This window comes from Gopherus evgoodei, chromosome 13 (genome assembly GCF_007399415.2).
Source record: "Gopherus evgoodei ecotype Sinaloan lineage chromosome 13, rGopEvg1_v1.p, whole genome shotgun sequence".
In the NCBI taxonomy this organism is placed as follows: Eukaryota; Metazoa; Chordata; order Testudines; family Testudinidae; genus Gopherus; species Gopherus evgoodei.
The window spans coordinates 15591183-15612384 of NC_044334.1; the positions used below are offsets into that span (position 1 = coordinate 15591183).

Genomic DNA, 21202 nt, shown 5'->3' on the forward strand with positions numbered 1-21202 from the left:
TAGTCTGAGAAAGTCTCTCTCTCTCTCTCTCTCTCGCTCTCTCTGGACTGGAGCAACAAAGCACAGAACTCTGTCGTCAACTCTTAAGGCTTCTGGTTCTTTCTGTAGCTTTCGGCCTGTGGAATGTTTTTTGTCAGGTCAAGACTGCAGACTGATCCTAGGGTGCAGCGCTCTTAGTGTATCATGTAGCATGCTCTGCTGTGTATGCTGTGGGGCTAAGAGCTCACTTCAGACCTTATTCATGTGAATGAGGCAGGCAGCTGAGAAGCTGTGGAGTGAAATGGCCTTATAGATGTTGTCAGACTATGACTACGGTATCTGACCAGAGACACTGCCGTCACACTCACTGACTCGCCCTGGCAGTACTAAGCAGCAGTGAACCTGAACTCTCTCTTCTCCCCATAAGGAAGGGAAATATATAATGAGATTGTTCTTGTATCCTTTGACAGCAGATGCAGCTGGATCCCCACAAGCTAGACATAGGCGGTAAACTTGACCTGTTCAGCAGACCTCCTGCCCCTGGAATTTTTCCAGGATTCCATTACCCACAAGACCTTGCCAGGCCTCTGTTTTCCACAACAGGTAAGGAGAGAATTATCATTTTTGCAGAAATGTCACGCACTCAATGGATTTCATGTTTTCCCCTTTCACTATTATGTATCAAAAATTAAAGCAGTACAATGTTAGTCTGCATAATGGTTTGAAAATATTAGAGAATATTGGTAAACTGTACTTTTAGAACAGATCCATTTGTTCTTCTCGGTCTTCCTATTTTAATACAGATGGAAATACATGTTACCCCACAAGACAAGAGGTGATAGGAATTGCTTCTTGAATTTGGTCTATCTAACTAGCTTTTAGTTTAGTTTTCCACATGCCGGATTAACATGCTATATGGAGCTGGTCAAAAAATGATTTTGCAAAAAAATTCAGTTGTTTCCATTACAGAGGGTTTAAAATGGATCCATTTTCTGTTGTTTTATTTAAGTTGTCCATGCTGTATTATACTCCCCCACATTTTTGTTTTTTGTCTATCGAAAACATGGTTTTCTGAGAACAGAAAGTTTCAGTAACATTTGATTAAAAAAATCACAGAAAACCAAAAAATTCAGTGTTGACAATTTTTCATTAAAATATATTTTTCCCCTAAACCAAAACACCATATAATCTACAATCATATAATCCACATTGAATTCTTCCCACTAGCTCTGATTGAAACAGTCTACAACTCTGATGTTCTACTGTGTATGGTTATTGTTTTATATTCAGGAATATTTCCTGCTGCAGAATACTCTCTCTCTTCTCCCTCTATGGTCCTTCTTTCCCCCAACCCGCTTCTGACTATTTCCGTATGTTATATATCTAAGTCTGCCCTCAGAGCTAGGCATGCAGTTTCTAGCTGCAGTCACTGAAAGCTGTGCACTTGGATAGGATGACAGAATATAATTTTAGTTTATATAATTAATTAGTGGGTAATTTACATGGTGTTTTTCTTTCCTCACCTTACTCTATTTTTAGGATTACTCTTGGGGGCATTCTATGCCACTGCACAATGCAAAATTTGTGCAGAATTAATGTTCTGTGCTAAATTTAATTTTTCCCTGCAAAATTGGTGCTGCAGAGCTGCTGGCCGCCACTAGGGACTGCTGGACCCAGCAGAGCCTGGCTCTCTAGCTCACAAATACAGGACACTGCCTGGGGTGGGGGAGGAGGGAGTGGGAGCTGGAGGGTTCCGGGTAGCTGGGGTTCCCAGCACGTACTGAAGGAAGGAGGCAGCGTGCAGGAAACTGCATACAAGCCCAGGACCCAGCATCAGGCTGTTCCTCAATCTGGATCTCTGGGGGGTGTGAGTTTCTGGGCTCGGGGCTGTGGGGTAGTTTTCCCTCAAGATATGTCCAGCTGGCACAGGTGACGCACTCAAAGCGAGGCACCCAGCAAAAGCATAACAGAGAAACAGGAACTGGGTTGTGGTAGAGGTGTCTTTATCTCTACTTCTGGTGGAGTTTTTTTTATTGTCTGTATTGTTGCAGACATACTTGCTGACAGGTATTTTGAAATAAATTACCAAAATAATTGAAACTGGTGTGATTATATTGCTTTATTTTGACAAATCAAATATGTAAAAATTTGCAGAATTTGCAGAAAAAGTAATTTTTTGGCACAGAATTCCCACCAAGAGCAAAGGATTGCAGTATCACTTGTGTATATTTGTGACCAACTTAATCAAATTTATTCCCAGTGTAACTCCATTAAAATTCATGTAGTTAAAAGAAGCATGACTTTTTGCCCAAATCCTAAAAAGAAAACTAATCCAGCATCAAGTTAAGATTCAAACACCGGCTTTAGGTAGCCTTCAGCCTGCATAACTGGGACCTGTTTATCTGTCTGCAATGATTTGTGGATGTGAATTACAAAGGGGGAGTGACTGGTGACCTCACCAAACATAAGCAATGTGCCCATCATAAAATTTTTATGCTGTATGATGCACGCTGCATAGGTATGTGTCTGGTACAGGTGCCCAGATACTATGGTGATGTCTTTATGTGTGAATGTGTATAGATAGTGATTACTTTAACTGTGGGAGCTGCTCTTCCTCCCATTATCTTCAAATCAAACCCTTGTTGTTTTTAAAGATGCCCACATGAGCTCTGGTTTTGCCGCAAGGCCTGTATCATAGTACAGTTTGTGGTCATAAACAGAAACGGTCTGTTGCAGCAAAAGTGCTGTCCAGTTATTATCTTTGACATTTCTTTAAAGGAAGCAAACGTGCCTGAAAAGTATCTAGCTCTCTAATGATTTAATAACGACAAGCTTATCTCTTAACGAGAGCAAGAAGAGAAGTAGCATAGAATAGATTTGTTTAAAGAAGGCAAATTAATAGAATCCTTTATTTCAAACGGAGATAAATAACTTAGACCAACTAGTCTGGGAGTATATTAATCACAACAGCCATCAAACCGTAAATCTAGGTAAAGTGTGCTATCAGAGAACAGCAGAGTGAACAAACATTGCAGCAGTAATATAAGAATAAATAAATCTTTTACTCTACAGTATCTGAGGCATTCTTTTCGCCTGATTGAACAAGTGCATAGTTGGTGTGAATCATTGGTTCTGCGGCATTGCCTTGTTACTGTGGGAGACATAAGTTATCTTAGGGCCACCTGTCTTCAGGACGAATGTTCAGCTGCCTGGCAGACGTTATATTTAATAACTACCTGACAGCCCACAGTGCTGCTCCTGCCTTTCTCTAGAGGATTTTTTATTATCAGCCCGTGTAGTTGAGTTTGTAAGCCATCTCCTTTGAAGAAATCTCCCATCCGTTATACATCTTCTGAAATCTTAAAGGATTAGATAGATGACAGTCTCCATCCATCTTGAAGCAGTGGAGCAGTTGGAATGTTTATAGATAACCTCAGGTTTCGTTGCTGTGGTCTCTCTTAAGTTTCCTTAATTCATTTTCTGGCTGCTTAGGTTTGCAGTGCCCAAGTTGGTGTGGCACTCGCATGTCTGTCTCTGGGGCTTTAAAGTCTGCTCATGTTCATGGGACATCACTCTGTTTAACAATGACCTTCTGTGCACCAGTTCCTGCCACAGATAATGTATAGGTACATCCATGTCCTGGTTTGGACTAAGTTGTATTCACTTTAGGGAGGTGGGGATTGGCCATGTTTGGGTAGCAGTTTCTGCTCTGAAGTCTTAATTACTCCCCACTGTAACTGTTAGTAGTGTCATATCCCTGTGGGGCCATGTGGGTACCAAGTGCTGTAGACAGACCCTACTTCTTATTCCAGTCTTAATGGAGGTGGGAAAGTTAACTTTTTACTGACTGCATTTACAGTGCAACTTGAGAAAAGTAAGCAATAAAGCGCTGCACCTGAAGGCAGTACTAAGTTCTTGGTCAATTTTGGGCTCAGCTAAGCCTGGTCTCAAGAAAGTGCCGGTTCTGTCAGTGCCTAGTGGAGTCCCATTAGTTCATAATAAAATGTGGAGATGGGGGCACTTGGTTTTAGGGGTAGATATGTTTTTGTTTCCTTTGAGCAAGGCAGGAGGGTATATTTACATTAAACGATTGTCTTAAAAATCTCCCAGCATTTCAGCTGCAATAGTGGGAATATTAGCACAGGCAGGGCCTCCAGCTGGTCACTAGCATTTTAAACAGCGTGTCATCTAACCCTGCATGGAGCTGGCCTACTCAACCTAGTGTTTAAAATGATGGCAGCTGCCTGGGCCTTTATATAAACTAGGTCTCCCACCACTGAGACCACCAGTTGAGCTGAATTAACCGTTAGCCATGATGGGAAATTTTAGGAAAGATTTTCTACCATAGACAAGGTCCCAGAAACCTTGAATCCCAGCAACTCAGCAAAGTCTGGCGTGATGCTCCACAGCTGGGAGTGGACAACATCACCAAACTCGACAATAAATGGTCAGGGGAACCTCATGTGATTTAATGCCAGTCTCAAAATGTAACATGCCATGCATTCAGGGAACCTCAAGGCAAATACCCTGGGATAGGGATGACTGGTGTTGTGCTGCTTCACATGCATCCTTGCCATCAGCTGTCCCACTTCAGAATGGTCTCTGTCTTGCTCTGTGACCTTGGGTGACCCAGCCCAGTGATGATCTTGGGTGATCCATACAGTGAAATAAATGACCATGCTACATGAATCTTTTATAAAAAGGCATCAAGATCAGAGTTTTACAGAGAATTAGTAAATTTTGATGCAAGATCTTACATTCACCCTTTCTCTTGCCCTGATTTAGGGAACAGGTTTCAAATACTACCTCTGTGGTGTTTAAGTATGTCCCGTGCCTTTGTATCTACCTAATGGACTTGATGGACAGGAGCTTTGGCTTTTCATATTAAACACTTACGCATCGCTGGATTAAAAACATATCACTCCCTTGTCACAGGTGCTGCACATCCAGCCACCACCCCTTTTGGACCCTCGCCTCATCACAGCAGCTTCCTGCCTACTAGCCATTTGGCAGGTAAGTGTAAGTAAACACTGCTTTCGCATTTATTGTTCTATTTAATTCATTCCCTGATTCCATGGATCAGCAGTGTCTGAGATACTGTCGCACTAGGGGGGCTTAACTCCCCACAGGAAACAGAAGCTATGTAGGAATATTCCCCCAACACAGCCTTTGTTTTTCCACCTCCAAATTACTTCCTAAGGTCAGCAGGCTTAGTAGATGCCTCCACTGCCAATGGATGGAGAGTCTCAGAAAGGTGGAACTCCATGAGTGATAAGCCACTGTGCATGCTCACTTACATCTTAGATGTAAAGGTTTATTCCAGTCTGTAGTTAAATGTGTGTGTGGTGGGCTCAAAGAAACAATAAGAATTTGTGCTATTAGATGGATAAATAATTAGAAATTAGGAGGCTTATCAAAAGGTGATCAAAAGAAAAAGAATAATTTAGCACTTCCAGTCATTGGCAAAATATATCTCAAACAAAGCATAATTTAAAATGTGTTTCTCCCACATCCCTTCCCACCTATTAAGTTCTTGGCTGGGTTTTTTATTAGAGCTGGATGAACGGTTATCCAATATATTTTGCTTGCTTTTCTGTTCCCTAATTGGCTGTAAGCAGACCCTGATTTTCTAAAATTTCTTCATTCTAAATTATACACAAAATTAGTTTTTCTTGTTCGACATAGTGCTCGTTAGCAGTTCATTATATCACTTAGAGTTCAAGCTGTGTTGGTTAGTTTTGATAATAAGGGTTTTTCTACACGTGGAGTTATTCAGGAATAAGTGTGTCTTTCTGTTTTTTGCGTAATCCACTTCCAAAGTGGATTAAGATAATTTGAGGAAAAGAGGCATTTGTATTTCAGAATCAGAGTTATTCAGGAATGTCCATTCCACTTTAAATTCACATCCTACCTTATTCTGTACTAACTTTCATGTGTCTCAAGCCCTTACTCTCATCCAGTCAGTGAACAGAATATGCCCTATGATGACCTGTTTGAATTCAATTTCCAGGGCAAAAACCCCATGGTAACCTGTTTTCTTTGAATTTTCTCCAACACTCAATTAAAATTCACTATTTCTGGAAACGAGTCACTCTAATATTCAGTACAAGAGTAGGGTGCAAACATGGAGTCAAGTAGTGTAAAAATTCTAATTGATGTATTTGTGGAAAACTCTGTAGTGTTCACCCAGCTCTTGTATGTTATTTAAGATGTTTTACATCTGGTCAGAATTTAATGGTAGCGGTGTAGTGAGGGACATAGGCACTGACTCCATGGGTACTGTGGGGCTGCAGCACCCACAGGGAAAAATTAGCAAGTGCTCCACACCCACCGGCAGCCAAGCTCTCCCCACCTCCACCTTCTCCTTGCCTCCTCCTCCCCCAAGCGTGCCATGTCCCTGCTCCTCCGCCTCCCAGCGCTTCCTGCCCGCCGCCTTACTGGTGTTTGGCGGCGCTTAGGACTTTCTGGGAGGAGTGGGGATACAGCATGCTCGGGGGAGGAAGTGGGGACTTGGAAGGGGTTGGAATTGGGACGAGGGTGGGGCAGAGCCGAGGCATGGGGTTTGAGCACCCACGGAGCAGAGGGAAAGTCGGCACCTATGGTGAGGGAACTTAGTCCTCTGACTTAGCAAGGCCTTACGACTGTGGTCTACTTTCACACTAGTGAGTGAGGATAAACAATCCTCTGAGGCTGACTCTACAGCAGCACTTTTCCCCTAACATTTCTCAACTATGGTTACCACCCTAGTTGTAGCGGTAGTGCAGACCCTTCTCTGGCATTTTAGCCAACCGCTCATTTAACTTGACTCAGAGCAGGTCTAAAACGCCAGGTGGCTGACACACAATAGCCCCTAGTCTACACTAGCTCTCCCAGTTTCACTGCGACTAGTGGCTCTGTACAAGGAATTTTAGTGCAAAAGGCCCAGGTGTATAGTTGCTATACAGGCCGGCACTTCCATTTAGGCGACCTAGGCGGTCACCTAGGGCACCAGGATTTGGGAGGGCAGCATTTTGCCACCCTCGGCGGCAATTCGGCGGCAGGGGGTCCTTCCGCGCTCTGGGTTGTCAGCGGCAATTCTGCAGTGGGTCCTTCACTCTCTACGGGACCCGCCGCCGAAGTGCCCCGAAGACCGGGAGTGCGGAAGGACCCCCACTACCGCAGAATTGCCACCAACAACCGGGAGCGCAGAAAGGCCCTCGCCTAAGGCACCAAAAACCCTGGCGCCGCTCCTGTTGCTATAGGGATGGATGTCCGTAGTGATTCGCTTAGGATTATGTCTGTGAAAAGGTTACACAGCAGACAATACCGAGATGCATACAAAAGCGATAGTGAAACAAGATGACCGCTCAGGCCACTCACCAAAGTTCCTGCAGTTCCTGTTTCAAGGCAACTGAAATATAATAGTAGTGAGCAAAGAAAGTTCATCTGTATCAAAAAGCATTGTCATATATGTCATCAACCCCCTGCTTGCTAGAATGGTTTTATGTTTAGTTCCTCCACTAACTGTCTAATGCTGCCGAAATATCAGCTAGCAGCATTGTGGTATTTGTGTCTTGCCTCATTCTTTCTCAGGTGTAGGGTTACTAATGCAGGAGCCTTTTGTTATCCTATACCAAGGCTGCTGGGTTTTGTCACAGCTTTATTTTATATTGATGTCTACGCTGTGACATGGCACAGAACCCAGAGTAGGCTCTGAAAGGAGCTGGAGAGCAAAAAGTGTATCGAAGTATTCTTATGTCCTCACAAGGTTATTGCAAGGCCCATTCATGCCAGAACACAGTTTATAGCTCTTCATAGCCACATGTAGCTTTGTAGCTGCGACCCCAATTTCAGCTATTAGAACTTAACTTCTAGCTCCCCTCTGACTGGCATACAAACATTGACAGCATCTGTTTGTGTAGTAAGCACTGAATCCCTTCTCCATTTTTTAACATGCTGGGAATTTTCCGTGCAAAAAACCTTGCAATAAGGAGGATCAGCTTAAAGTCTGACCTAATCCTACTTGGATTCAGAGCATTCAAAAGGGGAGGGGTGCGTTTCATTCTCCAACATTCTTGGCTAAATGCCTGCTAAATCCCTGTTTGCCTTTCCAGATCCATTTAGCAGGTCAAGCACCTTCAGCGGCCTTGGGAACTTAGGCAGCAATGCCTTTGGAGGATTAGGCAGTCATGCTCTGAGTAAGTACTGGCTGGGTTACTGCAGACAAACATCCCTTCCAAAAAAGCCACATGCTAATATTTACAGCAGCTGGTGGTAGTTTTTAAAAAAGTTATTTCCTAACCTCCATTATCCTATCTGAAAACACTGCACCTAAGATTTCCAGGTCTCTGCGGTGGGAGCTTTTCTGCATGTCACGTGTTATCAGTAGCTGTGCTTCTGCATCTCTTCACCGCTCAAGATTGTTGCCTTGTGTGCTCTTAGAGGTGCCAGAGCCGTGAAACTCCACTGAGCTCTACTACCCTACTGGCATGTAAAGTGACACCCTTCAACGGCGAAAACTTGCAGTAGAACAGCCATTGATCTCTCTCCTAAATTGCTGTGCAGGCTTTCCCCCTCCTGCCAGTGCCCATGGTCTGAATTTTAAGTTCCACATATAGAAGGATTTTCCTTTAAAAGTACATTACTGGCAGGTGAGGCATGCTTGGCAGACACACGCAGGGGAGCATGCATGTGCATCTCATGCAGAACGAGATGAATTCTGGATTGGTAGACAAAAATCAAGTGACTGATCATACTAAAAGGAGCCTGTGAACCACGGCAAGCTCTGTTTAAAAAAAAAAAAAAAATTACAACTACACATCACCTATGCTTTCCTTAACAAATAGGGCCCTTAGTCCTCACTGCAGGCAGCTGATTTGCTGTAACTACCTGCAACCTTTTAGTTTAGGTCAGTGACAGGAGCTAGTGAGTACTGGTTGTGATGGATCCCATGGTGGCGGGGAGAGAAAGAGAAGCTGGGCAATTCTGAATCATCTCTCGTGCTGTTAATGGTCTCATTACCTTACAGGAGTTACTCAGATCTGTAGTTAAAGCTTCCCCCACAAACAGTCTTAAGAGCTGCTGTGTCTTTCACCAGATATCAGAGGTGGTTGAAACTTCCTGCTAAGAGCTTTCCCTGACCCCAAAATGAGAAGCCTTGAAAGGATAGTTATGGTTATAATTGGCACTTTACAGAATTTATTTGGGATAATGTGCTGTGAATTATTTTTTAACTCTTGTTCAAAAGAAGGAAAAAAATCTGTTCCCTTTTGCCTTCCACTGTTCTAGCTCACAACAGCATTTTTGCTCACAAAGACGGTCCAAACCTACAGAGCTTTAATAATCCCCACGAGCCATGGAACAGACTCCATCGAACCCCACCTTCCTTCCCAACACCTCCACAGTGGCCTAAGCCGGGGGATTCCGAACGGAGCTCTTCAGTAACCAACCATGACAGAGACCGGGAGCGGGAGTCAGAGAAGAAGGATCTTTCACTGAATAAAGACGACAGAGAGAAAGAGAGGTATGTGGCAGGAACACTTTGGGCACTTTCTTGTACCCCTTAATCTTCAACTCCCCTTCCAGTGGCCTTGATTTTGGTATAATTGTAAATCTGCTGCTGAGTGAGGTGAGCAAATTCTCTCTGAAGCTGTCAACAGACCGCCTCCTCCACTCAGCACTGCCATAGGCATGTTTTGGCAAGACAGAAACAAACAGACCATCCTTGAATGTCACTCTCTGTGGCAACATGGTGAACAAGTCTGTCCTTCCTTGCCACTAGGCCATTTGTCAGGCAGACTCTATTCCCAAAGTGTGTCTCGTTAGACAGCTCTTAATACACAGGCATGGTGAATGAGAGCTGCTGTGGGCTACAGTGTTTTCTGTCTTTCAAAACATCTCAGGTAAGCAAAGGTTTGCAAACTGCATTGTGATACTGTGATCTGATCTCTCTCACTCCCATACACCGAGCTAAGAGCAATGCCTCTCCAATCTAGCCAGGTATCTCAAATAAAACCCAAACAATTCTGTTGTTGAGAAACCAAAAGAGATTGATTTGGCAGGATCCAGAAAAGAAAAAGCCTATGTGGGATTCCTCTTTAGCTGTTGCTGGCCTAGTGCAAAGATGCTAATGCATAAACCAAGAGGTGAACAATAAGTCATCAATTTTAATTCTGTTAGAAACATGCTCGGAGATGAAATTATCCGTGGCAGGCAGTTTTCAACTCCTATGAAAAAGTGGCCCAGTGAAAAAGAAATTTAAAAGAACTAAACCAGATCAGTATCTCTCTCATGAGGCTTGCAAGGGAAATTGTCAACTGTAGAATCAAGAGAACCGATCTGCAGACAAATACACTCCATTTATCCACAGAAGAGGTCCCTTATAGCCTGGAACCCTCCTCTGTGCTCCTTTCCCTGACTCAAAGGGACCAGGGTGTGGAGCTCAGGCTCCATGGCCCATTCGGATCCTGTTAGCAATCTCACAGAGAGCCCAAGCGTACCAACTGCTCCAAAAATGAGGTGATAGTTTTATGAGATGAATGCTTGTAAACAATTTCAGCTAGCACTGCCCACTAACTTGAGTCCACTAACGTTTACACATGCTAGTCTGGATACTTCACAAGTGTTTGTCCCACAATACTAACCAGGTAAATGCAAATGTCTGCAGAGCGTGTGCAGGAGTATTAGTGAACTCATGTTAAGGGCCAATCCATTAATTTGAGTTTTAAAACAGTACTAGTGTAGGTAAAACCTTTTAAAGTGATGAGTGGAATATTTCACCTGTACTGCACGTAGTGCTTCGTCTTCTAGGTGTATGATTTTGATCTAACACGCCCGTTGTGTCTTAGGTTATCTGAGTGGCTAACTCAGTATGTGTGTTTTACCTTGGCCGTTGATACTAGCCAACTATTCCTAGAGTTGTATGCCTGATGCGAGCACATTCTACAGAAGGCCCTCCACTCTGGAAATTGCTTTTCCACCTTCACTTGTTCTACACACAGTCAGACTTTGTTGACCTTCAGGGCCTTTCTGTTTACTTGGAACATTTTTGAGCTGGGAGGGTATTGCTGGTACTTCAGCTGACAACTCTGTTATTACCACCCTAGACCGGATTTGACCTGGTGAGTTGGAGATGAAAATCTAGCTCAAGGCATTTGTAATGAAGTATTTATGCAGTCTGTTTCACCAGTGGCGAGGGTAAATTCTGACCTCTTACTCCCATGCACCAAAGTCAGGAAGATTGTATAGGAGTAATTGTCCCAGAATCCTAAATAGCATAGAGTTATAGTCTCTGATACAATTTACGGACACACATTTTTGTAAGGGGGAAGAAGAATCTATTTGCATATAAACTTAGAGTTTGTCTGCATGGGAAGAAATTAAGACAAAATAACTAAAGGTATGAATTTCAAAATGCATTAGTTAAAGCGCATTAAACCCCTATCTGGACATTCATTTCAAAGTAAAGTGGCATTAGGTCACGTTAGCTTAATTCACTTCACTAAAGCAAACAAAGACCACTTTACTTCAGAGTGAGACCATCCAGAAAGAGGTTTAATTTGCTTAAACTTTAAAATTAGGCCAACAACTATGTTGGTCAGAGGTATGAAAGAAACACACCCATGATAGACACAGCTAAACCAACCTAATCCCCACTGCAGAGGCTGCTATATTGTTAAAGAATGTTTGTATCAATGTAGCTACCATCATTTGGGGAGACCGTGTTCCTACTCCAATAGAAAAGCTCTGTCTGTCTGTGTAGGCTATGTCTACACTATGGAAGTATGCCATAGGGTCCGTAATGTAGGCAGGCCATTAGTAAATCAGCTTAACTGACCGAAAAACATCACCAGGTCTGTCTACCACAGCATCTAATACCTTTTGCTGAACTAAAACCAAAGGTTTGCCAAAATTCAGTGCCCTGAAAAATAAACAAAAGGAGATAAATATTCATAAAACTCCAAGAGCACCTATTAGTTTTCACCAAAAGTAATTCAGCTCATGACAGTAACCCAACAGAAAGTTTGAACATCATTAAATTTCTCAGTTGTCTCGTACTTTGTGGTTAGCGCACCTTTTACCCAAAGATCACAAAGTGCTTTGAAAAGGGTGAGCATTACTTACCTTCCTCCCCTTTTAGAGATGGGAGTAACTGAGGCACAGTGAGGTTAATTGATTTGTCCAAGGTCAAAACACATCTGTGGCACAGCTGGGAATACAACCCCACTCTCATGCCTCCCATTCCCACTCTAAACATTGAATATCATCCCTGCTTGTGTGAGAGACCTGCCTCGTTTAGTCAGCATCAGTGCATTAAACTGTCTGCCTCACAGCAGCCCTTCTTGAAAGGCAGTCTGGTCAATCAGTGTCATGTGCATATATCTCCCGTGCCTGGCATTTTTTTCTTATCAGCTTATATAACTGCTGAAATTGGAGCACTGAGCTCAGCTAAACTGAACTAAAAAGCAGATCTGCTGCTGCCTAGGAAAACTAGGAAAAATGTTGTCTCGTGTCCAGGCTGCTCAAGCTCCTAGATAGGAGAGTTTAAGATGGATTTGTTTTATGAAGAATTTAGTGTAAATATGCATAGAACTCAAGACTAAGCTGCCAACGGATGCAGTTTCTTTGTCTTGGATACATGGCATCAGTGCAGCTATCAAGGTAACTCAAGCAGATCTTAGACAATTCATGGCTAATATCCCTAGGTAATAAATTGTATTTATTGATTGATAGCATAATGACTACTTCCTTGGCTGGCACAGTCTAGAAAAATATTTTTTAAATAATCTACTGATCCTTTTGGCCTTCCACTAGCCTGTCTCTTAAGGAGACTAAAGTTTAAATTGAGATAAGGTCACTTGTGAAAGGTAACTTTGGTTCTCATATTCATGTTCCATTTTGCAAGTCACCAAACAAGTGTTCATGAGCAGCCATAGCTGGAGTAGCCGGCTGCAAGGTAGTGCTCAGCACTTAACACTACTATGCCTGCTGCTCGCCAAAGCTGTCAGTCCCTCATTTTCAGAAGGTCTATGTTGGCTCACACTTTTAATACTAACATATACTTTATTGACTAGAATATAGTTCTGTTCATTGTTGGCGTAGGTGTTTGGTGTAAACAAGCACACACCAACAGTAAGCTATTTTCTGTTTACACAGGGATCTCATGGATAAAAACAGACATTCAAATAGATCCTCACCGGCATCAGCTCCTGTGACCCATCAGATCAGCAACCTCATCCGCAACAACACTCAGACCTCCAGCGATCCCATCAGGCAAGTTAGCATTGGTGAAAGGGACAGGTCCAAAGAACCAGAGAGAGAGCACCCTGAGCGGCTGAGAGAGCCGCCCATAACAGAACACAAGATAAAAGAGAGCCGTTCCCCCGGGAAGGAAACTCCAAGCCATGATAAGAGACCCTCCGAGGACAACACGAAGCCAGTAATTCAGTCTGTATCTCCCTACAGCAAACCTGCACTAAGTGAGAGCTTGAAACTTAGCAATTTAATGAACAAAGATATAGAGAGAAAGTCAGAGCTTCCAAGTGACCTCCAGAAGATTAAGAATGACATCAAGGTCAAAGAGGAGCGCAAGGAGGACAGTGATGTGCTGGTGGTGGGATCTGAACCTTCACAGCATTCCAGAACAGTGGAACATCCGCCACCACCTTCTTTGCATGGATTACCATTGCCCCATTCTATGGCCACCACAATGCCTCTCTCCATGAGTAGCGTTCACCAGATGAACAACATGAATGTTCTAGACCGCAGCAGAATGATGACCCCTCTCATGGGCATGAATCCTTTGTCAGGAAGGGAGAGACTGCCACATCCTGGATTTTCTTGGGACCCAGTGAGGGACCCATTGAGAGATGCCTACCGGAGCTTAGACTTGCATCGTCGAATGGACTTCCAGCTCCGGACAGATCCCATCCACAGGTTCCCTACCACTTCTGGATTTTATGACCATGAGCGTTCTTACAGAGACAGAGAACCGCACGACTATAACCATGAAAACCTTCTCGAAGCCCGCCGAGAGCAGGAGCGGTTGCGGCAAGTGGAGGAGAGGGAGCGCTTGCACTTACGGGAAGAACTTGAACGTGCCAGAATGCACCACCTGCACTCGTCCCCTATCGAAAGTCATCTGGCACACATGCCATCGTTCATGCCTCACTTAAGCGGGATGCATTACCCCAGACTCAGTCCATCCACTGCCATGCACAATGGAATTTTAAATAGGAACCCACCAACCGCAGCATTGAGTGCCCCGCCCCCTTTGGTACCAGCAAGCAGTACTAGGCCTGCCTCCCCACGCAGGACTACCCCACTCACAAACTCAGAGTCCAGGGACTATTCCCCCTCTAGGAACCCCAAAGAAGTAGAGGCACGATAGTCCCCAACAGGGTGAATTTTAAACTTGGCTGTATATAGAACAACAAAAATCTTTTACAAAATGCACTGCTGTAACCTTTTTTTTTAATGTAAAATTTATAGAAGTTAAGCACAGTTCCATAAATAATGGGGTATGGGGTTTCAAACTTTCCAACAAGAAGGTTGCTAAGAATGGGAATTTAATATATATAGGTATTGATTTTTTTTGTTTCTGTGCTAAAATTAGTTATTAAAAATATCAAGTTTGTACATTTTTTCCCAAATGTGAGAAACATTTTTAATGGATTTGTAATTTTTTTAATTTTGTGCTCTTTATTCACTTAAAAAAAGAGAAATTTTGCTTTTAGTTAAATTTGCATTTAAAATGCCTCAGATCCTTAAGAAAATGACCCAGGGTTTCTTAAAGTATTATTTATGGAAATACTGTAGTTTCTTACAGTCCACTGTGAGGTTCCCTAACTGAGGCCAATTGATCACTTATCTTGGTACTTTGGAACCGAAGTTACAGATATATATTAAAATATTATTATTAATAATAATAATGTACAAAACTGTTTGGTTTTTGCCTTATAATATTATGCAGAAATTTAAGAGGAATTTTTTTTGACTTCTTGTTTTAAACAAAACAAACAAAGAAAACAAACTGTAAATATTCTGTTAATATAAATGTACACCAATATTAAATTCTTAACATAGGTAGACTTTATAAAAAAAAAAAAAAAGGTTTCTAGAACCACTCGGGTTATTTGTTAACATGGTTACAACTCATTCTTGTCACAGTCAGAAATACACACTGAGTGCAGCATATATACTTCAACTATGCAAGAACTTGGAGGCAGGTCTTACTGGATGTTGGGGGGAGGAAGATTTAAAAAAAAAAAATAAAAACCCCAAAAAAACAAAACAACTTGCAACTCTGGAGACAGAATGGAAATGGCATGTGAACAGAAAGAAGGATGCTTGTGTTTAACAAAAAAAAAAAGACTGCATTTTTTTTGTACAAACACAAGGGACAGTTCACCAAGGAAGAGACGCTCCTGGGAGGAGATTTTGGTTTCCTACTTTTCAAGATGGCAAAAACAGATGGAACTGGCACAGTACCCATGCGGCAGACCCTTTCTTTAATTTTTTTTTCTTTTTTCCTTTTTTTTTTCTTTTTTGTTCCTTTTTTTTTTTTTTTTTTTGTTTTGGGCAGGGTAGCTGGCAAGCAAGGACAATTTTCCGTGGACCCCTTGTGCTAATTGTGCAGTGTTCTTATTGGAATCTGTATACAAGACAAAGTAGAATTTTAGGAGTGCAAAAAAGTCTAATGGTTGATTTAAAAAAAAAATCCTGATGTATTATCTCTATTACATGAAGACCATAAGCAAATGTTTGTTGCAGTGTGGTTCTGCCTTGAACTGGCTTTTTGGAATGATTTTTATTTTTATTTCAAATTTTACTTTTCACTCATATGTAAATTTTGCCATGTTTTACTTGCTGTACCATTTCCCCATCCTTTATTTTATTTTTCAGTATCCATGTTTTATATTTCCTGGGCTTTTACTCTCTAGTTAATTCAGCCATCTGCTACTATTTTCTTTCCTTGACTCTGTATCTCGTTTCCCTCCCTCCCCCTCCCAACCTCCCCCCTGCGCCCCTGTAATTTTAAACATTCAGTTTCCTTGTAGATCAATGAAGATAAATACAACATTGATTTTGGATGAAAAAAGGTAGTTGAGTGTTTGTGTGTCATAGCTAGTCCTCTTGACTTTAAGGCTAATGGTTTATCGACAGATGTGCTGAGCCCTTTAATACCAATAGTGCTTCAGATGCTTTGATGGCCCAGCCACCGTGTGATGAAGAGGTTGAGGGGTTTGTTTAAAATCTTTCCTTGATTAGCATCCCCTTACCCTAAGAACCTTGCCCATTGGCCAAGGATTTAGCTCTTAGCACTTCAGACACAATATCAAAGGTATCAGACTAAGAACTTTGACAGCTGCTAGAATAGCTATGGTGTATGAAGCAGCTCATTTTACACTATGCAGAGAGTGGCACTGCCTCATAGAAAACCTGTAACTACAAGTTATAGACGTCTCTGTAGCACATACAGGATTATGCCACCTTTCGGAGTTGGGAGGGGAGGGAGTAAAAATGTAGTTGTTTCATGGGTAGCCTCTGTGCAACAGCTTGCTTAAAGAACAGTGCTGCTGGCCTAACTCTGAATTCCCCTTATCTCCTTCCTATCAATAACTAACTGATTTAACAGCACGTTACAGCTTCTGTTTTTAAGTTTGTGTGTGACTAAATTACTCAGTGTAAAAAAAAAAAAAAAAAAGCATGGTCTTTAGGCTGATGTGAAAGGAGACAAAATAAAATAGGCATTAAAAATCAGCACCTGCTACCCCACCAGAAATTGGAGAAATGTATAACACATGGTGGAAGTGAGAAGTGTGTTGGCCTCAGCACAAAGAGCTATTAGTAATCTTGGCTCATGGATAATGTTGGAATTGAAATTCTCCTCCACCACCATTGTGCAATGGGCCATCTTGTTTGACAACACTTTTACAGCAGAGCCCAAGGCAAACTCAGCATGTTACAACGTTAGTGTCCATTAAAAAGATTGTATAGCTATATCTTTTGAATGCTCAGAAATGTCAACAAGATTATAGTGTGTATGCAATCCAGTTAAAAGCCTACTGTACAGTAGCAGTCCATGTAATACTTAATAAGTGGGCATTAATTTAGTGGCCAGCTACAATGGAATTCCTAAAGAATTACATATTGTACCCATATGAGTGCCAGAAGAATTCATCATGAATGGTATTCAGTCTGTCACAACAGCATAGGAAGTCCATGATTTGCCGTTTACTGTATTGTGAACATTATGTGGAAGTGTAACAGCAATGGTTCATTAATACTGCACCACAATGGAATTCCTATGGAATTACACAGTACTGTTCATCAACTTCCATAGCAAAACAGTTCATCATGATTAATCATATTATTACACTAAACAGAGAAATTAACTCAGCTTTACTCCTTTAGCTACCCCAGCTGAGCCTTCTCTTACGAAGAGGGGAGTACTACACAGATCTTTTTGGTTGTTAAGAACTTCTGCTTCATTTATGCTCTTTCAGTTTCCCACCCCCACTTTTGATTCTTCCATTTCCAGCCATCATCTGGGAGATTTTTCCTCACTCGCTGGTAGAGGTGGGACTTAGTGGAAAAATAGCAGTGGTATTGGCAGCTGCTGAAGGAAATGCATGAAATGCAGCAATCTCATTGCTTTCACTGGAAGGTCTATGTACAGAAAGAACAAGGAGAGGGAAATAGGCTCTTCTGAGACACCAGGAGTGTTTATGTACCGATTGGAATACAGTTGGCTTCCTGGCATGAGTTTTATAATTATGAGTATACTATCTTCTGTTCATAAACAGTTACAGGCATCTTTTTTTAATTGAACGATCAAATACTGTGCTGAATATCCATCTGACTGGTTGAGTGGAGACAGTGGATTATAGGCTAAAGCTAATTCCTGAAACAATAGGGGATTGTAGGAATCCTCAAAGTTACATGGCAAAAAAATAAGCATTAAAGAATTTGACAATAAGGCAAATCTGCTGATTCCCTACCTAAAGAACAAACATCTGGGTCTCATCCATATTAACTTAAAAGATTAAAACAAAAAAAGTCTAGTGTAGCTACACCCTCTAGGACTCCTCAGTTGTCCAGGCTGTCACAGCAGGAATTCTCAGATTACGAATATGCACATCATCTTTGGGCCTCATTATTATTAATTAGTTTACAGAAGGAGCAAAGGAAATAAATTAGAGAAGCCAAAATAAGCAGAAATGGAATGTCCCAACAGTTTCAGAAGGAAAGGGAGACCCCAGCACTCAAGAATCATGTCAGGCTTTTGATCAGAGTCTTACATCCATCTCTTAGGTCAACCTCATGTCTGAACCAGCAGGGGGGAAATGAACAAATTATGAGTCAGACTCCTTGAGTTAGACAAAAGTGGATGCCTATTCTAGGGAAAAAAAGGGACAAAGGGAAATGGAGCACATTTTCATCAACTTACACTGAACAAAAAAAAACAGAGGAACTCTGATAGCTCCTTTAGAAAAGTTCATCTTGCCAAAGCCACAAGACTATAGATGTTTCAATACTGTATGAACCCACCCCTATTCCACTACTAGAGAGCATGTGAATTCAGACATTCCCATCTAGGTAGTTTGGCTGAATCAGACCACATTAGCTTCTAAGTTCTCAGGGAAAATAATCTCCGTAGCAGACTTGGCCTGTAGAATTCTATTGAGCAAAGGGTAGGAAAACTTAAAACATCCCGATAAAGTCAATTAGTTGTAATAGCTTTCCTGAGAAGTAGCTGGCACTCAGGTGGAGCCTTTAGCTAAACCCAAAATAGACTAATTTTATAGTCTGTTGTGCTGGCCTTGAGGTTTCTAATGCATTCAGGTGTAGCCAGCAAATACATAATCTCACACACACTATTTCTTCTAGGAATTAATGCATTTGTGAAAGGGGTCTGTTCTTCCTTCTGTCACCCCTTATTCCTAAGGAACTACCTCCATTCACATGGATCCAACTATCAACTTTCTGCTGATGGCTCAGATGTCTTAACTCTGTCTCTGTGCAATGCCACATATCCAGCTCTCTCTCTGCGAGGTCAGCCTGGATGGCTGGCTGACTACAACCATGACCTAATGAAGCACTTTAATTCTTCCTCTCTCCTTAGGGGCTGCACACACCACCATTTTATTCCCATAACCATAACTTAGGCTCCGACACTTGGGATCATGTTTTGTATTTTCTCTTTGGCCCAGATACCGAGACTCTCTTCAAAGCTTGAAACCACTTTTCACATTTTAAAAATCTGGCTCTTCCTTTGTGCCAACTACTGAAATAATGAAATAAACATTAAAAAAAGCACTGGTCCATCCTCTAGTTATCCCCTTCCTTGATTCACTTGCCTTCCATCCAGAACACTAAAGCTATCTCCCTGGCTCATCTAGCAGTTGGTACTTAAGAACATAAGAACAGCCATTCTGGGTCAGACCAATGGTCCATCTAGCCCAGTATCCTGTCTTCCAACAGTAGCCAATGCCAGGTGCTTTAGAGGGAACGAACAGAACAGGTAATCATCAAGTGATTCGTCCATCCCCTGCCCACAACTTTCATCCCCCAATGACTCCTCACCCCATGCCCTCATCTCAAATCCACACTGCCCATCATTGCCATCAAAGGACCTGTTTAATTCCAGCCTTGCATCTTATTTCTTAAGCTCCCTCTTCACTCTGCCACCATCGCAATGTTTTCTGCCACCCTTGTTTCCTTCTCCTGTCCCTTCTAGGTGCCTTCTTCCTTGTCCCCTGTGCATGCTGCCACCTTCCATTCCTAATGTACCAGGCTCAGACCCTCTCCTCATTTAAATCCCTTCTAACCTCTCACCTTCCACAGAGCACACAAACACTAGCCCATATCAAGCTGATGCCTCTGTGCCAATAAAACAAGATTAAAATAAAGGAGACCTAAGATAACACACACAACCTTCTGGGTCTCCGAGTGCAGCTTCTCTTATCTACCTTGCTGTATGTGCCATTTAGATTGGCAGCTCCATAAATTTTAACTCATGCAGGATTAAGCACATTGTCACTTAATTTTTTTAATACTGTTACTTATGCCTGGGCAGATTCAGTAATAAAACTTAAAAATACATGTAACTTTGAGGGAGAGGTGGCAACTATGTAGAATCTATCTTTTGCATTAATTTTGAGAGGCTTTGCAGCCACTCATGGAAGGAAGCAATCCCTTTTTACTCTCGATTGCCCTCAAAGAGAGGGACAAATTTGTATATTCTCTTGAGCCAGAAATAGCTACATGAGCCTTCCCCAAGACTCACCTGCTGGAAGTAGAGTTATCCTTCCCCTTGAAAGAGTGAAGCTTAATACAAAAGGAAAATACTTGACATTCCCATGATCTTCAATAAATTCACGCACCTAATTAGAGCCCCTGATTTGGAAAGCAACCTCTTGCTTTGTGACAGATGTTATATCATTTTCAATGCTTCACAGAAAGAGCTGCTGATAGGACACTTGCTTTGAATTCTCAGCAGAATGCATGGGGCACCGGCAATGAGGATTTTTGATTGCTGTATTGTTATTCCTTACTATTGTGCATGGGATCTCAATAGTGCTTGATGCTGGCCCACCCATGAATCAAGATCAAATATCCAAATTTCTTAGGTGAAATTGATTATCCCCTTGCACTATCACCTCACTTACCTGAGGTCTTAAAGGCAGATTTCTCTTTGTGGGTCGTGAGGCGTTTAACCTGGGAAATAAAGGTAAGTCAGATTTTGGCAAGTGTTTTTTATCAGATACATACAAGTTTTCTGGAGCTATTAGCCCTGATATTAGCTCTCAAATAGCATCAACATCTACCTCCCAAGGAACAATATGGTAGGTGATGGATTCCGCTTTTAACAGAGTTCTTGAAGGCCAAGGTAACACTCCATACTGAGTTAGCTCCTTCCTGCCACTCCTGAAAGACATTAGAGCACTGAAGTGTCATCATCCCTACTTAGATGCCACAGAGATCAATATTTTGTCTGGAAGATGCCATTTCTGGTAACACTGTATTACGTGAAATAGAAAAAATAAAAGCCTGAGGGCCAGAGGACACTATAAATTACAGATTTACAAGACTAATTTACAGGCCTAAATTACAGACTTCTATTGCTGAACATAATGAAAAGCCAAACAGTGGTCTGAGCATAATCCACAGGATTTCCCACCAAAACCTTTCACAGCAACCTGCAGCAGAAGAAAAGGGGTTATCCTTCATTGCCTCTGAT

General features: G+C 42.0%; 1 protein-coding gene across 11 annotated transcripts in view; it reads left to right on the forward strand.

Moving 5' to 3' along the window:
* Positions 1–15267, forward strand: part of FBRSL1 (fibrosin like 1) — a 756178-nt gene extending 740911 nt beyond the window's left edge. For 4 of the 11 annotated variants that reach the window (XM_030582655.1, XM_030582651.1, XM_030582656.1 and 1 more), the window contains 5 exons: positions 450–582; positions 4915–4998; positions 8073–8156; positions 9247–9481; positions 13114–15267. In XM_030582655.1, the coding sequence (XP_030438515.1) occupies positions 450–582; positions 4915–4998; positions 8073–8156; positions 9247–9481; positions 13114–14347 (1770 nt within the window). In that variant the 3' untranslated portion in view covers positions 14348–15267. The remainder of the gene's footprint in view (positions 1–449; positions 583–4914; positions 4999–8072; positions 8157–9246; positions 9482–13113) is intronic. The other 7 variants (XM_030582653.1, XM_030582659.1, XM_030582652.1 and 4 more) reach the window with 5 other exon arrangements.
* The last annotated feature ends 5935 nt before the right edge of the window (positions 15268–21202 follow it).